General features: G+C 38.4%; 1 protein-coding gene across 1 annotated transcript in view; it reads left to right on the forward strand.

Annotated features, from left to right (window-relative positions):
- The window catches only part of Thsd7b (thrombospondin type 1 domain containing 7B), an 814215-nt gene that overhangs the window by 348458 nt on the left and 450539 nt on the right, over positions 1-15218 (forward strand). The window contains exon 6 of the mRNA XM_015479140.2: positions 9760-9915. Coding sequence (XP_015334626.1) covers positions 9760-9915 — 156 coding nt within the window. The remainder of the gene's footprint in view (positions 1-9759; positions 9916-15218) is intronic.

Here is a 15218-nt window from a genome sequence, read left to right on the forward strand (position 1 = left end):
TTTTTTTTTTTTTTTTTTTTTTTTTTTTTTTTTTTTTTTGTATTTTTTAAAAACTATCCATTGTTCATTGCAGTTTCTGCCTATTGGTCTTAGGGACATATTACTGTCACCTCTGTCCATTCTCAGTTGATGATGGGAAAAAATTTATGCAAGCGATAAGATCTGTGTCTGGTGAAAGGTGAGTTTTGAAACCAGGTACCACCCCTTCCCTAGCTTCAGTGCTGCCTTAATTAGTTTGTTTGGTAATTGGCACTTTCATTGAGACTTTAGTGTAAAGGGAGAGGCTTGTAATGGATTTTTATCATTAGGAATTGTCCTAAAACTAAATTTTATTTCATCCTTAAAAATATTTCATTGTTTATTGGTACAGTATAACTATACATAAAAGTGGGATTTATTATGACATATCTGTACATGCACATAATATGATTTGATCAATCTTATTTCCCATTTAAAATGAGAAGAATAGTTATAAGCCAGTTACCTCTACTCTTTCCTAAATCATTAGGAAAAACCGTAAGTAACTTTCAGAATCACAACAAAAATATCCATCTAGATCCTCATCTTCCTTTAACAACATACTCCTGAGATTTGGCATTTACTATTGATATTTTTCAATGTTTGTTTTACCACATTTCAAAAATTTTTTGGAGTGGGGTGAGGTTTTACATGCCTGTAATCCCAAATACTCAGTAGTCTCAGGCAGAAGGATCATGAGTTTGAGGTCAGCCTGGGGAACTTAGCAGAGTCTGTCTCAAAATTAAAAATAAAAAAGAGTTGGGATATAACTCAATGGCAGAGTGCTCTGGATTTAATCCCTGATAACACACACACACACACACACACACACACACACACACGCACGCGCACATACACACAAATTAGAAGTAGATACAATGTTTATTTTTTCCTAATTATTGCTATAACAGGAGTTTTTTCTATCATGATCTTTATTGCAAATACAAAGCCATTGTATAGTATAATACTAAAGGATATAGGTTATTAAGAGCCCTGGAACTGTGTTTGTCACTTATTGTCCTTGTCATTTTTGACAAATAATTTATTCTCGGTCATTGCCTCTAAAATGAAATGATAATTGTAGTTACCTTAGAGTATCTGTGACGATTAAATGAGAAATTGAATTTAAGTACATAGTACCGTGCCTAGCACCCAGTGCATTGTCAGTGTTTATTAGCTGTTATTGTTAACATTAATCAGTTAAATAGGTATTTTGTTCATTCCTGGGAAGACTGGCTCTCATTTAGGTCTTGTCTTTGTTCCTGTGGAAAATGAATTCCAGCTTTCAAAGCAAAGTAAAAAGGAATCTTGGTCTAAAACACTTTAAAAGCTACACTTCCCTGACATTACATATTTCTGCCATTGATGTCTCTGAAGATAACTCTGTTCTTTTACCTGCTTTTCTGCCTTTCCACCTTTTCTCTTTGCCCTGACCACTTCCCCATCTCTCACTTACCTCCCTTCCCTTCACTCTCATCAATAATGGTATTTTTAACTTTGTCAAGTGTAAAAGATGCCATTTAGGTCAGCTCTTATTCTTCCCATCCTCTCCTTATCCTCCTTTTAGCCCTTAGCTGAAGGTCCATGAAGCAATCCAGAGGAACTTTTCAAAAGAGAACCAGAAGGGAGAATCTCTAATAGAAATAGATAAATACAGGACTTAATGTTATAATATTTCTTATTTAATTATCTAATGGTTGCCTGTTGAGTCTAATTGCTTTGTAAAATTGCATGCGTATTTCATTTATTTGGACTTTTTTTTAAAATTGTAAACATTGTTTTTCCATCTTTGCCTATAATGTTGTTACTTGGTAGCACAGGGAATTCACTAGTCAATAGGCATTTTCTAATTGGCTATATGATATGAATGAAATTTGGAAACTTTTTGAAATGTGTCCAAATTTCACATAATTATTTCTAATTGCAGGAATTATTTTTAGGTATTAAATCTGCTGTGCACACACTCATCCTGCCAAATTGTACTGTGCAGTACTTTGCCAAGAGAGTCACAATATGGCTAAAATTAAGTTTTATTAAGTGTAATAGGATGAGTTGAGATTTAATTCTTTAAGCTGACTGTAAGTGCTAGAAGACAGATTGGCTTTTATTTTATCCACTAAGTTAAAAGAATGATACAGTATTTGCAAATCCCTGTGGCAAAAGGCAACTGAAATAATGCATGAAGCTTTGTGAAGGAAAATAGCTTTATGGTTAAAATTGTAATATTATTTATCTTTCCCTTTCACCCAGTTGACTCCTTCAGTCTGTAGAAGAGGCCTATTTATTTTAGCAGTAGGTGGATTGAGTTTCTGCCAAGTCAGTGTACTCCCTAAATGAATATGTCAGAGACAATATTGTTTCTCAAAAATCATTTAGAAAGCAGAATTTTTACATAAGTAGGCGCTTTCATTAGTTTTGAATTAAATTTGAGCAATTGCTGCTTCTATTATGGTTGTTTCTCAGGGAGTCCATGGAAGGAGGGCGTCCTGAGTCCTTGAGTGAGAATTTTCTTTGGGGCTTATAGTGCCTGGATTTGATTTGGAAAATTGAAATGAATATAACTCCTTTGTCTAAATTCTTTGCGGAGGTTGGTGTTACTCATGAAATCAAATATCTTATAGACAGTCAACTGAAAATAGGTTTTATTTGTAGAATTATTTAGGTCTCGCTAGTATAGAAAATGGGCAAAGTAATACAGGTTTGGGAGGCTCCCAAGAAGTGTCATTACCTTTATTTCTTTTCATTCCTATCTCCTTGAAAATGCTGGGAGTGAGGGGTGGAATCAGTATCTTGTGACTAATTCCTCAACCATCTTGAAGAAATTTCTTCCTGTCCTGAAGGAAATACGAGTTCCATTATGACAGAATTACCTCAAACACTTTCTGAATTTTGAAAGACTGACTTGATTTTTCATTCAGTAATAGATATACCAAGAAATAAGAAAGTGCCCTTGACTCCTCTAATAACTCTTTTTGCTTTAAGCAAATATGACTCATTATGTATAAACTAAAAAATGATATGTCAGTATTAATTAAAATTAACTAAATAATAATACTGTCCAGTTTTATTTGAATATCTTTTTGAGGAGTTAAAAATTAGATCTTACAAAATGTCCATCAGTAGGGGTGGGAATGGTATCCTCTTATTGAATCTTTGGCAACTTAACTTTGTTAATGCAAATTAGTTTGGATTAGAGCTTGATTTAATTTCAAAGAATAAAATGTGAAGCTTCTCATTTATCTTTACAGTTGCAATAGTGCTAATGATCACAACAGGCATTTTTCTTCTTAATTACAATTCAGTTTGTTTGAATTTGTGTGCTCATCTGAAATCACCTTGTCCTTGAAAATCATGAACTTTGTTCATTTCTAGGATTAAGAATAGTATTATATATTTCCAATGTTGAACATATCACCTACCTAGCATATTTTGCCCCTTGTTAATTAACATTCTTTGAGTTATTCATTATTTAAGGTGACTTTGCAATCATTAGTACCAGACTTCAACGTTTCTTGTAAGGCAGGTCAATTTAATCATTTTTTATTGCAAATGAAAAATTCCAGGCTAGCCCCTAAAATATCCAAAATATTAACGACTATGGCAGATGTGCAATCACTTATAATATTAAAATATGTTTCTTAGCATTTAGAAAGATGCTGCTACATAGTAATCTGAATTTATTCAAGTGATGAATTATTTTAGTAGTTTAATACTTTTTGACCATAAGAAATCTCTAAGGGAAGGGACATTGTTGTCTACAAAATCTAGATAGCCTATGAGAACTCAGATAATTGCTTATCTAGTCCAGCAAGTGGTCAGTGCAGGAATAATAGAAGGCTTCAAGAAGGCAGGGTTACAAAGGCATATAATCTGGAGAAAGGTGTGTAATCACAGACCTGCCCTCAGTAAGTGTGCTTATTTAACAGGGATTCGTTGCATCAGAAAAGACAGAATTATTTATTTATTTATTTATTTATTTATTTATTTATTATTTATTTATTTATTTATATATGACAGTAGAATACATTACAATTCTTATTACACATATAGAGCACAGGTTTTCATATCTCTGGTTGTATACACAGTATATTCACACTAATTCGTGTCTTCATACCTGCACTTTGGATAATAAAGATCATCACATTCCACCATTGTTAATAACCCCTTGCCTGCTCCTTTTCCCTCCAATCCCTCTGCCCTATCTAGAGTTTGTCTATTCCTCCCATACTCTAGCTCCCTATTCCACTATGAATCAGCCTCCTTATATCAAAGAAAACATTCGGCATTTTTTTTGGGGGGGGGGGTTGGCTAACTTCACTTCGCATTATCTTCTCTACTCTATTTATTTACCTGCAAATGCTATGATCTTATTCTCTTTTATTGCTAAGTAATATTCCATTGTGTATATATGCCACATCTTTTTTTTTTTATCCATTCATCTATTGAAGGGCATCTGGGTTGGTTCAACAGTTTAGCTATTATGAATTGTGTTGCTATAAACATTGTTGTGGCTGTGTCCCTGTACTATGCTGTTTTTAAGTGCTTTGGGTATATTCTGAGGAGAGGGATAGCTGGGTTAATGGTGGTTCCATTCCCAGTTTACCAAGGAATCTCCATACTGCTTTCCATATTGGCTGCACCAATTTGCAGTCCCACCAGCAGTGTATGAGTGTGCCTTTTCCCCAACATCCTCGCCAACAGTTATTGTTGTTTGTATGCATAATAGCTGCCATTCTGACTGGAGTGAGATGAAATCTCAGAGTGGTTTTGATTTTCATTTCTCTAATTGCTAGTGATGATGAACATTTCAGAAAAGACAGAATTAACAGAAATAAAGCTGTTAATAAAGTTTCATAGAACAGAATGCAGCTGAATAGAACCCCAGTAATTCTTACAACAAATATTATGACTGGCATTTTGCCAAGGGGAAATGAAGAGTCAATAAAGAGTACACTCTGTAGAATATCCAATTCCTAGTGACTGGGGAATATCTGGACCCTATCCACCCACTGAGATAGTTTTAACAAAACATGAATAGCCATGAGTAAAAAGGTTTAACTCTCATAGGAAGCAGAGCAAATTTTGGTCTCTCTCTTTAGTGGGGCAGGTCTGGGAAAGAGTGGGAGTTTTACACCAGCAATGTAGAAGGATTTAGATGTTGTTTTACAGATTAAATTAGGTCTGTATGATTCATGGATTCTTTGGACCTGTCATCTCACTGGATACCTCTGGTTGTAGTCACTGTGATTCCTAAGCTAATTATCCATGGTACAAATGACCTCACCTGTCCTGTCTGAAGCCATTGTATTATGGAAGGAAAACCAAAGACAGGTGGAGGTGAGTTGGCTACTGGGGACATGGCTCAGGTCTTACTTTGGTATAAATGTGCTGAACATGGGGAAAGCTACCCCAAGTCTTTGGAGCTTAGTTTTTCAGTAACATTGAATAATTCAACTGAATTATCTCTGAAGTTCCCTCCCAGAGCTAGCAGTCAATAGGTGTAGAAAGACCTCATAGTCACTTTTCTCTGCAGGATAACCCCCTAGGAAGAGGTAAATGTGACACTGGTAAGTGCTTTGTGACTTACTCATGATTTATTTCTAAAGCAAATCTAGCTTGGAGCAGAGATGGGACAAGGGTCTGTAATAAAGATAGTTTGACCCCAGCACATTAATTCAGTGTCTGTAGGAAGCATCTTAGACATATCACCAGGAACTAAGAAATTTATTGATATGGATTGAGATCCACAGTTCATCAATGCAGCAGGTGCTGAAAAGACAGGACTGCTCTGACAAATGGCTTCCCTTCTCCCCCTGTGCCTCTAATCTGTCATTTGGTAGTCCCCAGGGATACCCCTTCCTGTTTTTTTCTCAGCATAAAGAGTCATTCCCTATTTTCAAATCTTAGGAATATCTTTAGCTGCAATGTCCAATTCTACTGGATGTCCAGTTCTAGCTGTCAATTCTACTACTAAGCCAGAGAGAGACTTAACTCCATAGTCCCTAATATTCCTCAGTTGTCCTCCAAAAAAAAAAATAAGTAGAATAAGCATGCTATCAGTGTTGACACAGTGTCCTCAACAAACGCAGCTCAGGACATATTCCTCGGATGTACTGCTTCCTGGAAGTCTTTCCTGCTCAGACATTCTGGGGGCTTAAAATGAGATTTAGTATGAGTCTACTGTGTGCTTGGTAGTTGCTCTCTCTGGTGCATTGAATAGTTTCAACTGCATGGTCCATCTTCAAGTGCAGAAGTTGTGGAGGCAGCTGGCTCCTAGGTCTTGGAGCTCAGAGGTTTGGGTAGTTTGACAGACACTTAAGTTTGTCTGATGTTGAAGGCAGAAAGCCATGGAAAGGTAAAGGGGGCAGCAGTAGAGCTTTCTCATCCTGTTGCATCTCCTGGACTCAACGTGAGTATTGGTAACAACTCATATGTGGGCTCCACTCAGACAAGGATTTTGTTTTACTCAGTATTGTGGATTCAGCAGCTAACTGTTAACACATGGTATAAAGCAGGTCACTTTGCACTGGTTACTAACTTTTCTGAGACCAGTGAAACAAAACTGACTCTTATGCAACTTGTTGCATGAAGCAAATTAATTACTCATAGGTAGACAGCAAGGAATAATAGAAGCCTAAGATTTATTATAAGCCAGTCTATGAGGTGCAGGAAGCCACCCACATGGATGTATTCTCAATTGTGCATGTCTTCCTTGAGTGGTAGATGAAGGATGCTCGAAAGTGGCCCATGCTGAGTTTGATATGCTATGAGATACGTGACATTTTGGGCTAACGTTTTGAAGAACATATTGTCGTTCTAGGGCAACTGGAATAGAGTTTGGGTTTTTCTGGCCAGTTCCCTTTTATTTAAGGATGTTTCATCCTAGCCTATTCTTTAGCTTTTTAAGAACTATAATCTATTGTGTGCATGTACAAATATGTGACAACAAATCACACCATTATGTACAACTATTAACATGCCAATAAAAACATGCAGAAAAAAAAGAACTATAATCAAGAAAGGATGAGCAAAAACTAATTTAGTTTGGGGCCACCTAAAGAAGCATACTGTGCATGGTAGGCACGTAAGCAATGTAGGTTGAATGATCAGTGAGGAAGTCACATAGTAAGTCACATTGTTAAGAGCACAGACTCACCAGGCGCAGTGGTGCATACCTGTAATCCTAGTGGCTTGGGAGGCTGAGGCAGGAGGATTGCAAGTTCAAACCCAGCCTCAGCAAAAACAAGTCACTAAGCAACTCAGTGAGACCCTGTTTCTAAATAAAACACAATATAGGGGTGGGGATGTGGCTCAGTCGTCAAGTTCCCCTGAGTTCAATCCCCCAGTAACCCCCCCCAGCCCCCGCAACAAAAAAGAGCATAGACTCTGGAGCTCAAGTGCCTTGATCTAAATCCCATCCCCATCATTCACTAGCTGGGAATGTAGGAAAGTGAGCTAACATTTCAGTGCTTCAGATTCTTCATTTAAAAACCAGAGATAGTACCTATATATCTCAAAGAGAAGTCATTCAGATTAAGTAATTTAACATTTTTATAGTGGTTATAACCAGAGTCTGATGGGCCTAGTAAATGTTTATTAAACAACTAGATTTTTCAGCTGATGAGTCCAATTCCTTTTCCCTCTGTATCAAAGTTGTGTTTTTAAATCAGATTCACATCACCATGGCAAAGTACTTGACATAATCAACTTAAAAGGAGGAAAGATTTATTTTGGTACACTTTGAGAAGGTTCAGTTCTTGGTTGCTTGACCCTTTGACATTGGGTCTGCTATGAGGCAGAACATCATGACGGGGAATATATACTGATAACAAAGCCACTAATCTCATGTCAACCAGGAAGAAAAGAGCATGACCCCAGTGACCTAACATCCTCTAAGTAGATCTTACATTCCAAAGTTCACCCCTTCCCAGTAGTGCCATGAGCTAAGGGCCAAAGCCTTCAATACGTGAGCGTTGGGTGGACATTTAAAACCATAACATCTCTGCTAATGTGCTACTTGACTTATTCTTGTAGACTGAGAGGTCCTTCAAACCAAATACCACCCAAGAATGTTTGCTTTAGATGACTGGAATTGTATGGCTTTACTCAAGGAATAACTGTATTGCATAATTTATCTTCCTCACTCTGCAGGAGATAATCATAAACTCTTTAACCATCTCGCAGGTTCTTCCTTAGACATGGTCTTTCATCCTCTTATGTACCAGTTCTGGCCACTGCAGCCTCTGTACCCCATAGTCATTTCCAGAACAGTCATTGTTTCATCACCTCCTGTCCTCCACCTCCTAGGTAATTGCCTTTTGCTTTTCCCTAATGTCTGTCCTCTCTCCACATGGCATGCAAACTCTAACATTTATATTGGTAATCTTGCTTTGCCCTTGCTTTCATATTAAGTCAGGTCAAATCCTTTTGGTAAACGTTAAAAAACAATTAATTGCAAACAAAACAGTATTTTTCCCCCACAACCTCTTTGTTTCTTTCACCTTCATGAGTAACTCAAGCTGCCTCATTGTTCATTAGAAAGACATTTTCCCCACAGGTTGTAACTTTTTCATCACAGTGTTTTGATTTTTCTGTTAGTTTGGTATTTGTTCAAAGTTCTGTTGGCCAGAGCTGTGATTGATTGCCACCTTTACCAGATTTGACTCTTACACACATGGAAAGGGCGAGGGCACAGAGTAGAAGGTATGATTTACCACCTGATCCTCTCATGCTAGTTTCCACCTTTGAGGTATTTATAATCCGCTCTTCTAGGTGGAAATGACATAGAAAACATTTAGGCATAGTACAAGCCACTCTATAAGTCTTCTGGACTTAAGCCGTTTACTCACAAACTCAGAATCATCCCAAATATTCTTAGCATGAGAATTACTTTATGCAAAAGTAGTTCATTCTGTGTTTGGCTATTCATTGCTGTATCATTTTCAAGGGCCCCCACTCTATTATAATGTGCACAAAGATGGGAATGGTATTCTCCTTTATCTGGGCTTTCTCAAGTTATTCAGAATGGGTGTAACATACAGAGGATGCTTGGTGAAAAGAACTGTGGACAGATGGTCACTGCATCTTGAAGGGACCAGACTCTTGGACCAGAATGGGTGCAGTTGTACACTAGGAAGAGCTGAGAGATCCTAGTTTTGTCCTTCCCTAGGAAGAGCCCTGCACCTCTGGGCAGCCTCACTAATGAAACTGATTTCCAGCGGCCAGGTCTGCAGTCACACAGCCTGATTTTTCTTCCTATCTAAGAACCATTTTTCTTCTGTTTCTTCACCAGTTCCACCCCTCCAGGGAGTCACAGCAGTAGATTGGTTATGCTAAACACTCTTCCTCAGGGGTTCGATTTTGATTTTTTCCACAGCGACCCAGTCATTTATATAGTCCAGATAGACTCATCTTGAAACTTCACAAAGCCATTTAATTTTGTTTTAAATCATAACTCTGGATAATTTGTATCTATGGTATTTCCAGTGCTCTCTTGCATTCCCAGGAAGTATTCTGTAATGCAGGAATCTCAAGTGCTTGCCCTCTGTTACTGTCTTCTTTTCCTTTCTTTGCCCCAAATGCTAATAATGTGTATCGGAGGGTGTTGATATTTAGTTTGTATATACTTTTTATTACCATGGAGCAAATGTGAGCAAAGTAGAAAAAGATACAGGTAAAGAGAGGAGCAATATTAAGGATGTCCAGAATGTGTGACATGGGCCATTATTTTTTGTCCTTCAGTCTTTAGACCTGTGGAAAATGCATTGTGTTTGGGACCCGCCCCCACGGCCTCTCAGCTCTGCAGTGTTCCTTGCTCCACAGACTGCATAGTATCCTCCTGGTCAGCCTGGGGCCTGTGCCTCCATGAAAACTGCCGTGATCCTCAGGGGAGAAAAGGTGAGTGCTTTGCTTGTGTGTGCTTCATTTACTTCCAGTGTACACACATTTATTCTGCTAGCTAAGTAGCTGATTAAGCCTGCTTAAGACAATATTTGTTTCTAAAATTTAGATAACTAGCTCAAGCCTAACAGCATTCAGGGAGGTAACTGGGGACATTTCTATGAAGCATAGAATCTGACCTTGATCAACTTTCCAGTTAGGCTCACAGCTGATGAAGTGACTGTCATTCAATTGGATATAAGTTAAAGTGAATATATATTTCATTCATATATATGAATGAAACGTGATGAATGAAATGGTTACACTGAGGGAATTAGATGAGATTTCTGTAATCATATCAGAATCCAACTGTTTTGATTAATATTCATTTTTAGACTTCCACATTTAAAATTTGATGTTATATTTTAGATGCTTAAAAGAAGCATTATGTATGTTGTATACTTTTCAATATTGTCCTGATGCTTAAAATAAAATCTTCAAACCTTTTGTGCAAGCTTGATTTTTTTTAGATCTTTGTAGTTTAGTTTTCTTTAGTTTTGATTAAATTGTACATGTCCATCTTCCTTCTCCATTTTCAGAAACATCTTGTCTTTCCTTTCATTGATGTTTTGGTTTCTATTGATATTGTGTTCTCTTAAATTCTGGTGTTAAGACGAAATATGCCCTTTACTCAGAGAAATGTGATACAGGATATTCCAGACGTTACGCTGTTTGAAGAACAGTAATACTGAGTATTTTATATGCAAAAAAAAGGAGCACAGGGCTTGCTTCTGCAGTCCTGGTGTTCCCTGATCCCTACACAGCTTTATGCCACATTCATTTGAAACCCCCCATTTCAATAATTTCTGCAGTGATCCCCGACACACATGTGCATTACCAGAGTTTACAGCCTGTTGTGGGGAGACTGCTCAGAAAACACACCAAGTCCAAATTTGAAATAATTTGAAGGATTTTTGTTTCACCAATTTTGCCAGTCATACCTGGCCGGGGGCTGAGTCTATCAGTGTACAAGTGGCTCTCTGAAAGAACAGCAGCCCCACTCTGAGGGAAATTTGCTATTTAAGGAGGAAAACCCCATCCTATGGAATTTTTCAGTTAGCAAGCAAGCAAGTTACAGAAGCTAAAAAGAACAACTCAATTAACTGCATCTTGGGTTCCAGCAGGTGCTAGAAAACTGTCGAGTGGGTGGTTAGTGGGGCGACAATCTATGTCAAAGTTATAGAGGTCACTAAGACCACCATATCCTGAGTAAATCTTGTGGGATACAAAATACAGAAGACTATATATATATATATATATAAATTTAGCAGAAAACAGTTTTCATTTTGTTTTCTCAGAAATGGGTCCTGCAGCTGTCTCGTCACAGGAGCAATAACAGAAAAACTAAGGTGGAGTCTAGAATAGCTGAGATGGAGTCCCTATGGCCACATCTGTTTGCTCGTATAGCCATAGTGACTCCATTCTTGTTGCTCCAGCAAGGAGGGAACTGTTCCAAGTGATCAGGTGGTTTTACTACAGCAGTTGCTTTACACAACCAGTATTAGCAACTTATTGATTGTATTGATCAATTCACATCATAACAAGCCCATGTTCCCAGGCTCCTCACTTAATTCTGACACCTTGAAGGCAGAAGAGGAATACAGGTGTTGCATCTTAGGCAAGAAGAAGCTGACTTTTATTCCTTTATCAAAGAATGGAAGTATGAGTCTCAATGGAACCTGGGGAGGGGAAGCTCCTGCTACTTTCTTTGACATGCAACTGGAATGTCCCCCAGGCTACTTTAATTTATGGGCAGATAAGATCACATTGTCATTAATGTCTAGACCTATGTGGTCTACACATACATAATCAGATCTTTGTGAGTCTTTTGCAGTTGATTATGAGACTCCTCAGGGAGACTTTCATGTTCTTAGACTCAGTGCTTCTGTGTCCCACCTGTTCCACACCTGTTTACTGTCACCATCTAGAAATCCACAAAAGGCTGGTCTGACGCTCCACCACTTCAGCTATGGCTGTTGGTGTTTTGCCACACGGAGTCCTACTTCCCTTGTCTTCAAAGCTGTAGAACTTGCACTGGGTCAAGCGGGCTTTATATTACTTAGAGTGCCTTTGGCTATAAAGGATAGAAATCCAATTCACACTGACTTAGGCCAAAATTAGAGGCTTGTTAGCTCATACAGCTAAACATAGAAGGGACGACAGGGCTGCATCCAACAGTGTAAACCAGGTCAGTGGGTCTCAGTCTCTTCCTCTTGTTCTTTCTTTACCTTCATGATTCTCTGCTTCTCCATCTCTTTTCTACTTCTCTCTGTATGGGTTCAGTTTAAGGCAGGCTGTCTTCATAGAGTGAAGGTCAGCATGCTTTTCATTTTAGATAATAAATAACTAGTAAGAAATATCTTCTCAGTAGTTCAGGAAGAGTCCTGGAAATGACTGTTTCTGGCTGCTTTGTGGCACGTGCTCATTTCTGAGCTATTAACTGATAGGAGAAAGGACTCCAGTGACCAAGTCCAAGTCTCCAAGTTTGGAGAGGTACTGCTGCAAGCAGCCTCACAGACTGAGAATGGAGATGGGGAGAGGTGGCTTGCTCAAGGACACTACAAAAAAGTAGAAGCAATTCTGGGGTCCAGACTTAATTATGATGAATATTAAATTATAATGAATATTAAATAGATGTTTATTAAATGTATCATCCCCTTTGTTCTGTTCCATTGTTCCACTACTGAAATTTAGAAAATGTTCATTCTCTCCTTTTCCTAATTTTGTTTTGCATCTTTAGTCACTTTAGCCCAAATTTTCACCAAACCTCTGTATAAAACTATTACTTTAAGGTTTTTTTTTTTCTTTTCAGTTTTTCTTTTCCACAAAACTCAGAACTAGTCCCTGCAAGTCATCTGGGAAACTCACAACTTTCTGTCCCATCTTCTATCTTACTCCAAGAAGGCTTTACACCAGCTTTTTTTTCTCATTGACCCTTATTACCCTGCTGTTTAAGTCAACTCCTGAAATTGTACTTTTTTCCATCATTCATTAGACACCACCTGTTGCAGATTGAATTGTGTCCCCCAAAGGATATGTTTCCATTCTAATGCCTGTTGTGTAGGCTTGTGACAATATTTGGGAATGGGGTCATTGCAGATGTAATCAAGGTAAGATGAGATCATACTAGAATAGGGTATATTCCAATGACTGGCATTTTTATGAAAAGAGGGATATTTGGTCACAAACATACTGGAGAGGAGAGTGCTATGTGAGGATATAAAGACACAGAAGACAAAAAGAGAATACCAGATGAAGATGGCACCAGACATTGGGAATGATTCCTTACAAGCCACAGGTTCCCAATTGCTGTCACTCACCAGAAGCTAGGAAAGGGGCATGAGAACGATCCTCCTCTAGAGTCTTTGGAATGAACACAGCCCCACTGAAACCTTGATTTCAGATTTCCAGCCTATACAATTCTGAGATGTACATATCTGCCACTTTATTTTATTTGTGGGGGAGGGTGCTGGGGATTGAACTTAGGGGCACTCAACCACTGAGCCATATCCCCAGCCCAATTTTACTTTATTTAGAGACAGGGTCACACTGAGTTGTTCAGCACCTGGCTTTGCTGAGGCTGGCTTTGAACTTGTGATCTTCCAGTCTCAGCCTCCTGAGCTACTGGGATTATAGGTGTGTGCCACCACACCTGGCCATATCTGCCATTTGAAACCACCCAATCTGCTGTACTTTGATATGGCAGTCCTAGGGAACTAATAAACCACCTATCTTGCCATTAACATTTAGGCTACGTAATGATGTGATGCTTCATAAAAATACTGTGGTGATTTAATAATGGCCAAGCCAGCACAGGGACTTTGGTTTCCTTTAATTCAGTCCACACTCCCACCAAATACTAGTCATGCTTAGTTCATTTCCTCCAAAGAAGTTTGGATTGAAGCACAAGTTTACCTCTGAGAAGAAAAGCCAGCTGCCTTTTGTACCTCACTAGTCAAGGTAAACCATTGCCCTTGAGAGCAAATCCTTGAGCTGCTATAGGAGATAAGGAGTAGAGCTGTGATGGTCTGAGTGCATCCATAGTGTAGAAGAAAAGTGACAGGAATCCAGCAGTCTGCAATTGTGGGAGGGAGGGAGGGTGCTAGTGACATCTTGAGAGCATCAGGTAACCAGGGTGGGTATTTTTTTTCCCCCAAACTACAGTTTGTTTGTTTTTTTTTCCTCAGAGGCTCAGTCTTTGGAGCCCAAGGTAAGGGCTGAAGCAGTGGAAGCTCTCACCTAAAGGTAGTGGTGGCTCTCAGGATTTGGGAATTGTTCAGAGAATATTGGAATAAATGAGGCTCCATTCCTGTTTCATAGGGCCCAGAGTGGGGAGAAATGATTTTCTCTCAGCACTAAGTAATCACAGACAGGAGAGAGTATGAGCCTCGATGATTGCTATTCAAGTCTAAGAGTTAGCTATTTTAAAATGCTTCCCTTAAAGCAGAGAGAATGTTGGTTTTTAAAGTCTTTCTAAAACCTGGCAGGACCACCTGCCTGTAATCCCTCTTGGGAAAAATAAAGAATGGAGTTTCCCCTCCAGGGAAATGATTTTGTGACTACAAGGTGTCCAAGCATGTTACAACAGCAGCAAGTGATCTTCTTGTTATTTCTACTGACTTGTCAGCGTGAGCTGGAGATCACCTCATTCTCCCTTTCTATCCTGTGATCCTGCTTGAGTTCCTTCAGAATCACTGAGGGGCAAAAACTAAATGTAGTTTTGAATTCTACAGAGTCTGGGGTGCACAGGCTTATGCATTAGACATTGCAAAACTCTGGAATGTCAACAGTCTCCAACTTCATGTTTTAATCCCTCTAAAGAAATGCTGAGTCCACTGGCAGAAATCTAAGACATTCAATCATTTCTTATTTTTATACACTTTTAAAGTGCACATATATGCATATATGTTTATATTTACATGCATTTTTAATATATATGTGTATATATTCTATTATGTTTATACTTATATTTACAAAGAAATGTGGAGGATATGAGTGGGGAGGGGGGGAGAAAAATATCAGCAAGAAAATAAATGGAGAAAGTTGGATATCCTTGAAATCATTCCATTTTTTCCTAGTCATCACGTTGTTCTTTTGGTATGTTCTTTTTGTTCATGGTTAAAAAAATAGTAGAAAGGAATGGGAAAGTAGGAAATGTTTTATTACCTAAGAGATTAGTTATTATAACAATTATCTATGTGTGACTGTCAGACACGCTTCAATCAGGCATCATCTGAGGTTCGTGGCTGTCAGCTATTTGG

The sequence above is a fragment of the Marmota marmota genome, unplaced genomic scaffold (genome assembly GCF_001458135.2).
Source record: "Marmota marmota marmota unplaced genomic scaffold, marMar, whole genome shotgun sequence".
NCBI classification, from domain to species: Eukaryota; Metazoa; Chordata; class Mammalia; order Rodentia; family Sciuridae; genus Marmota; species Marmota marmota.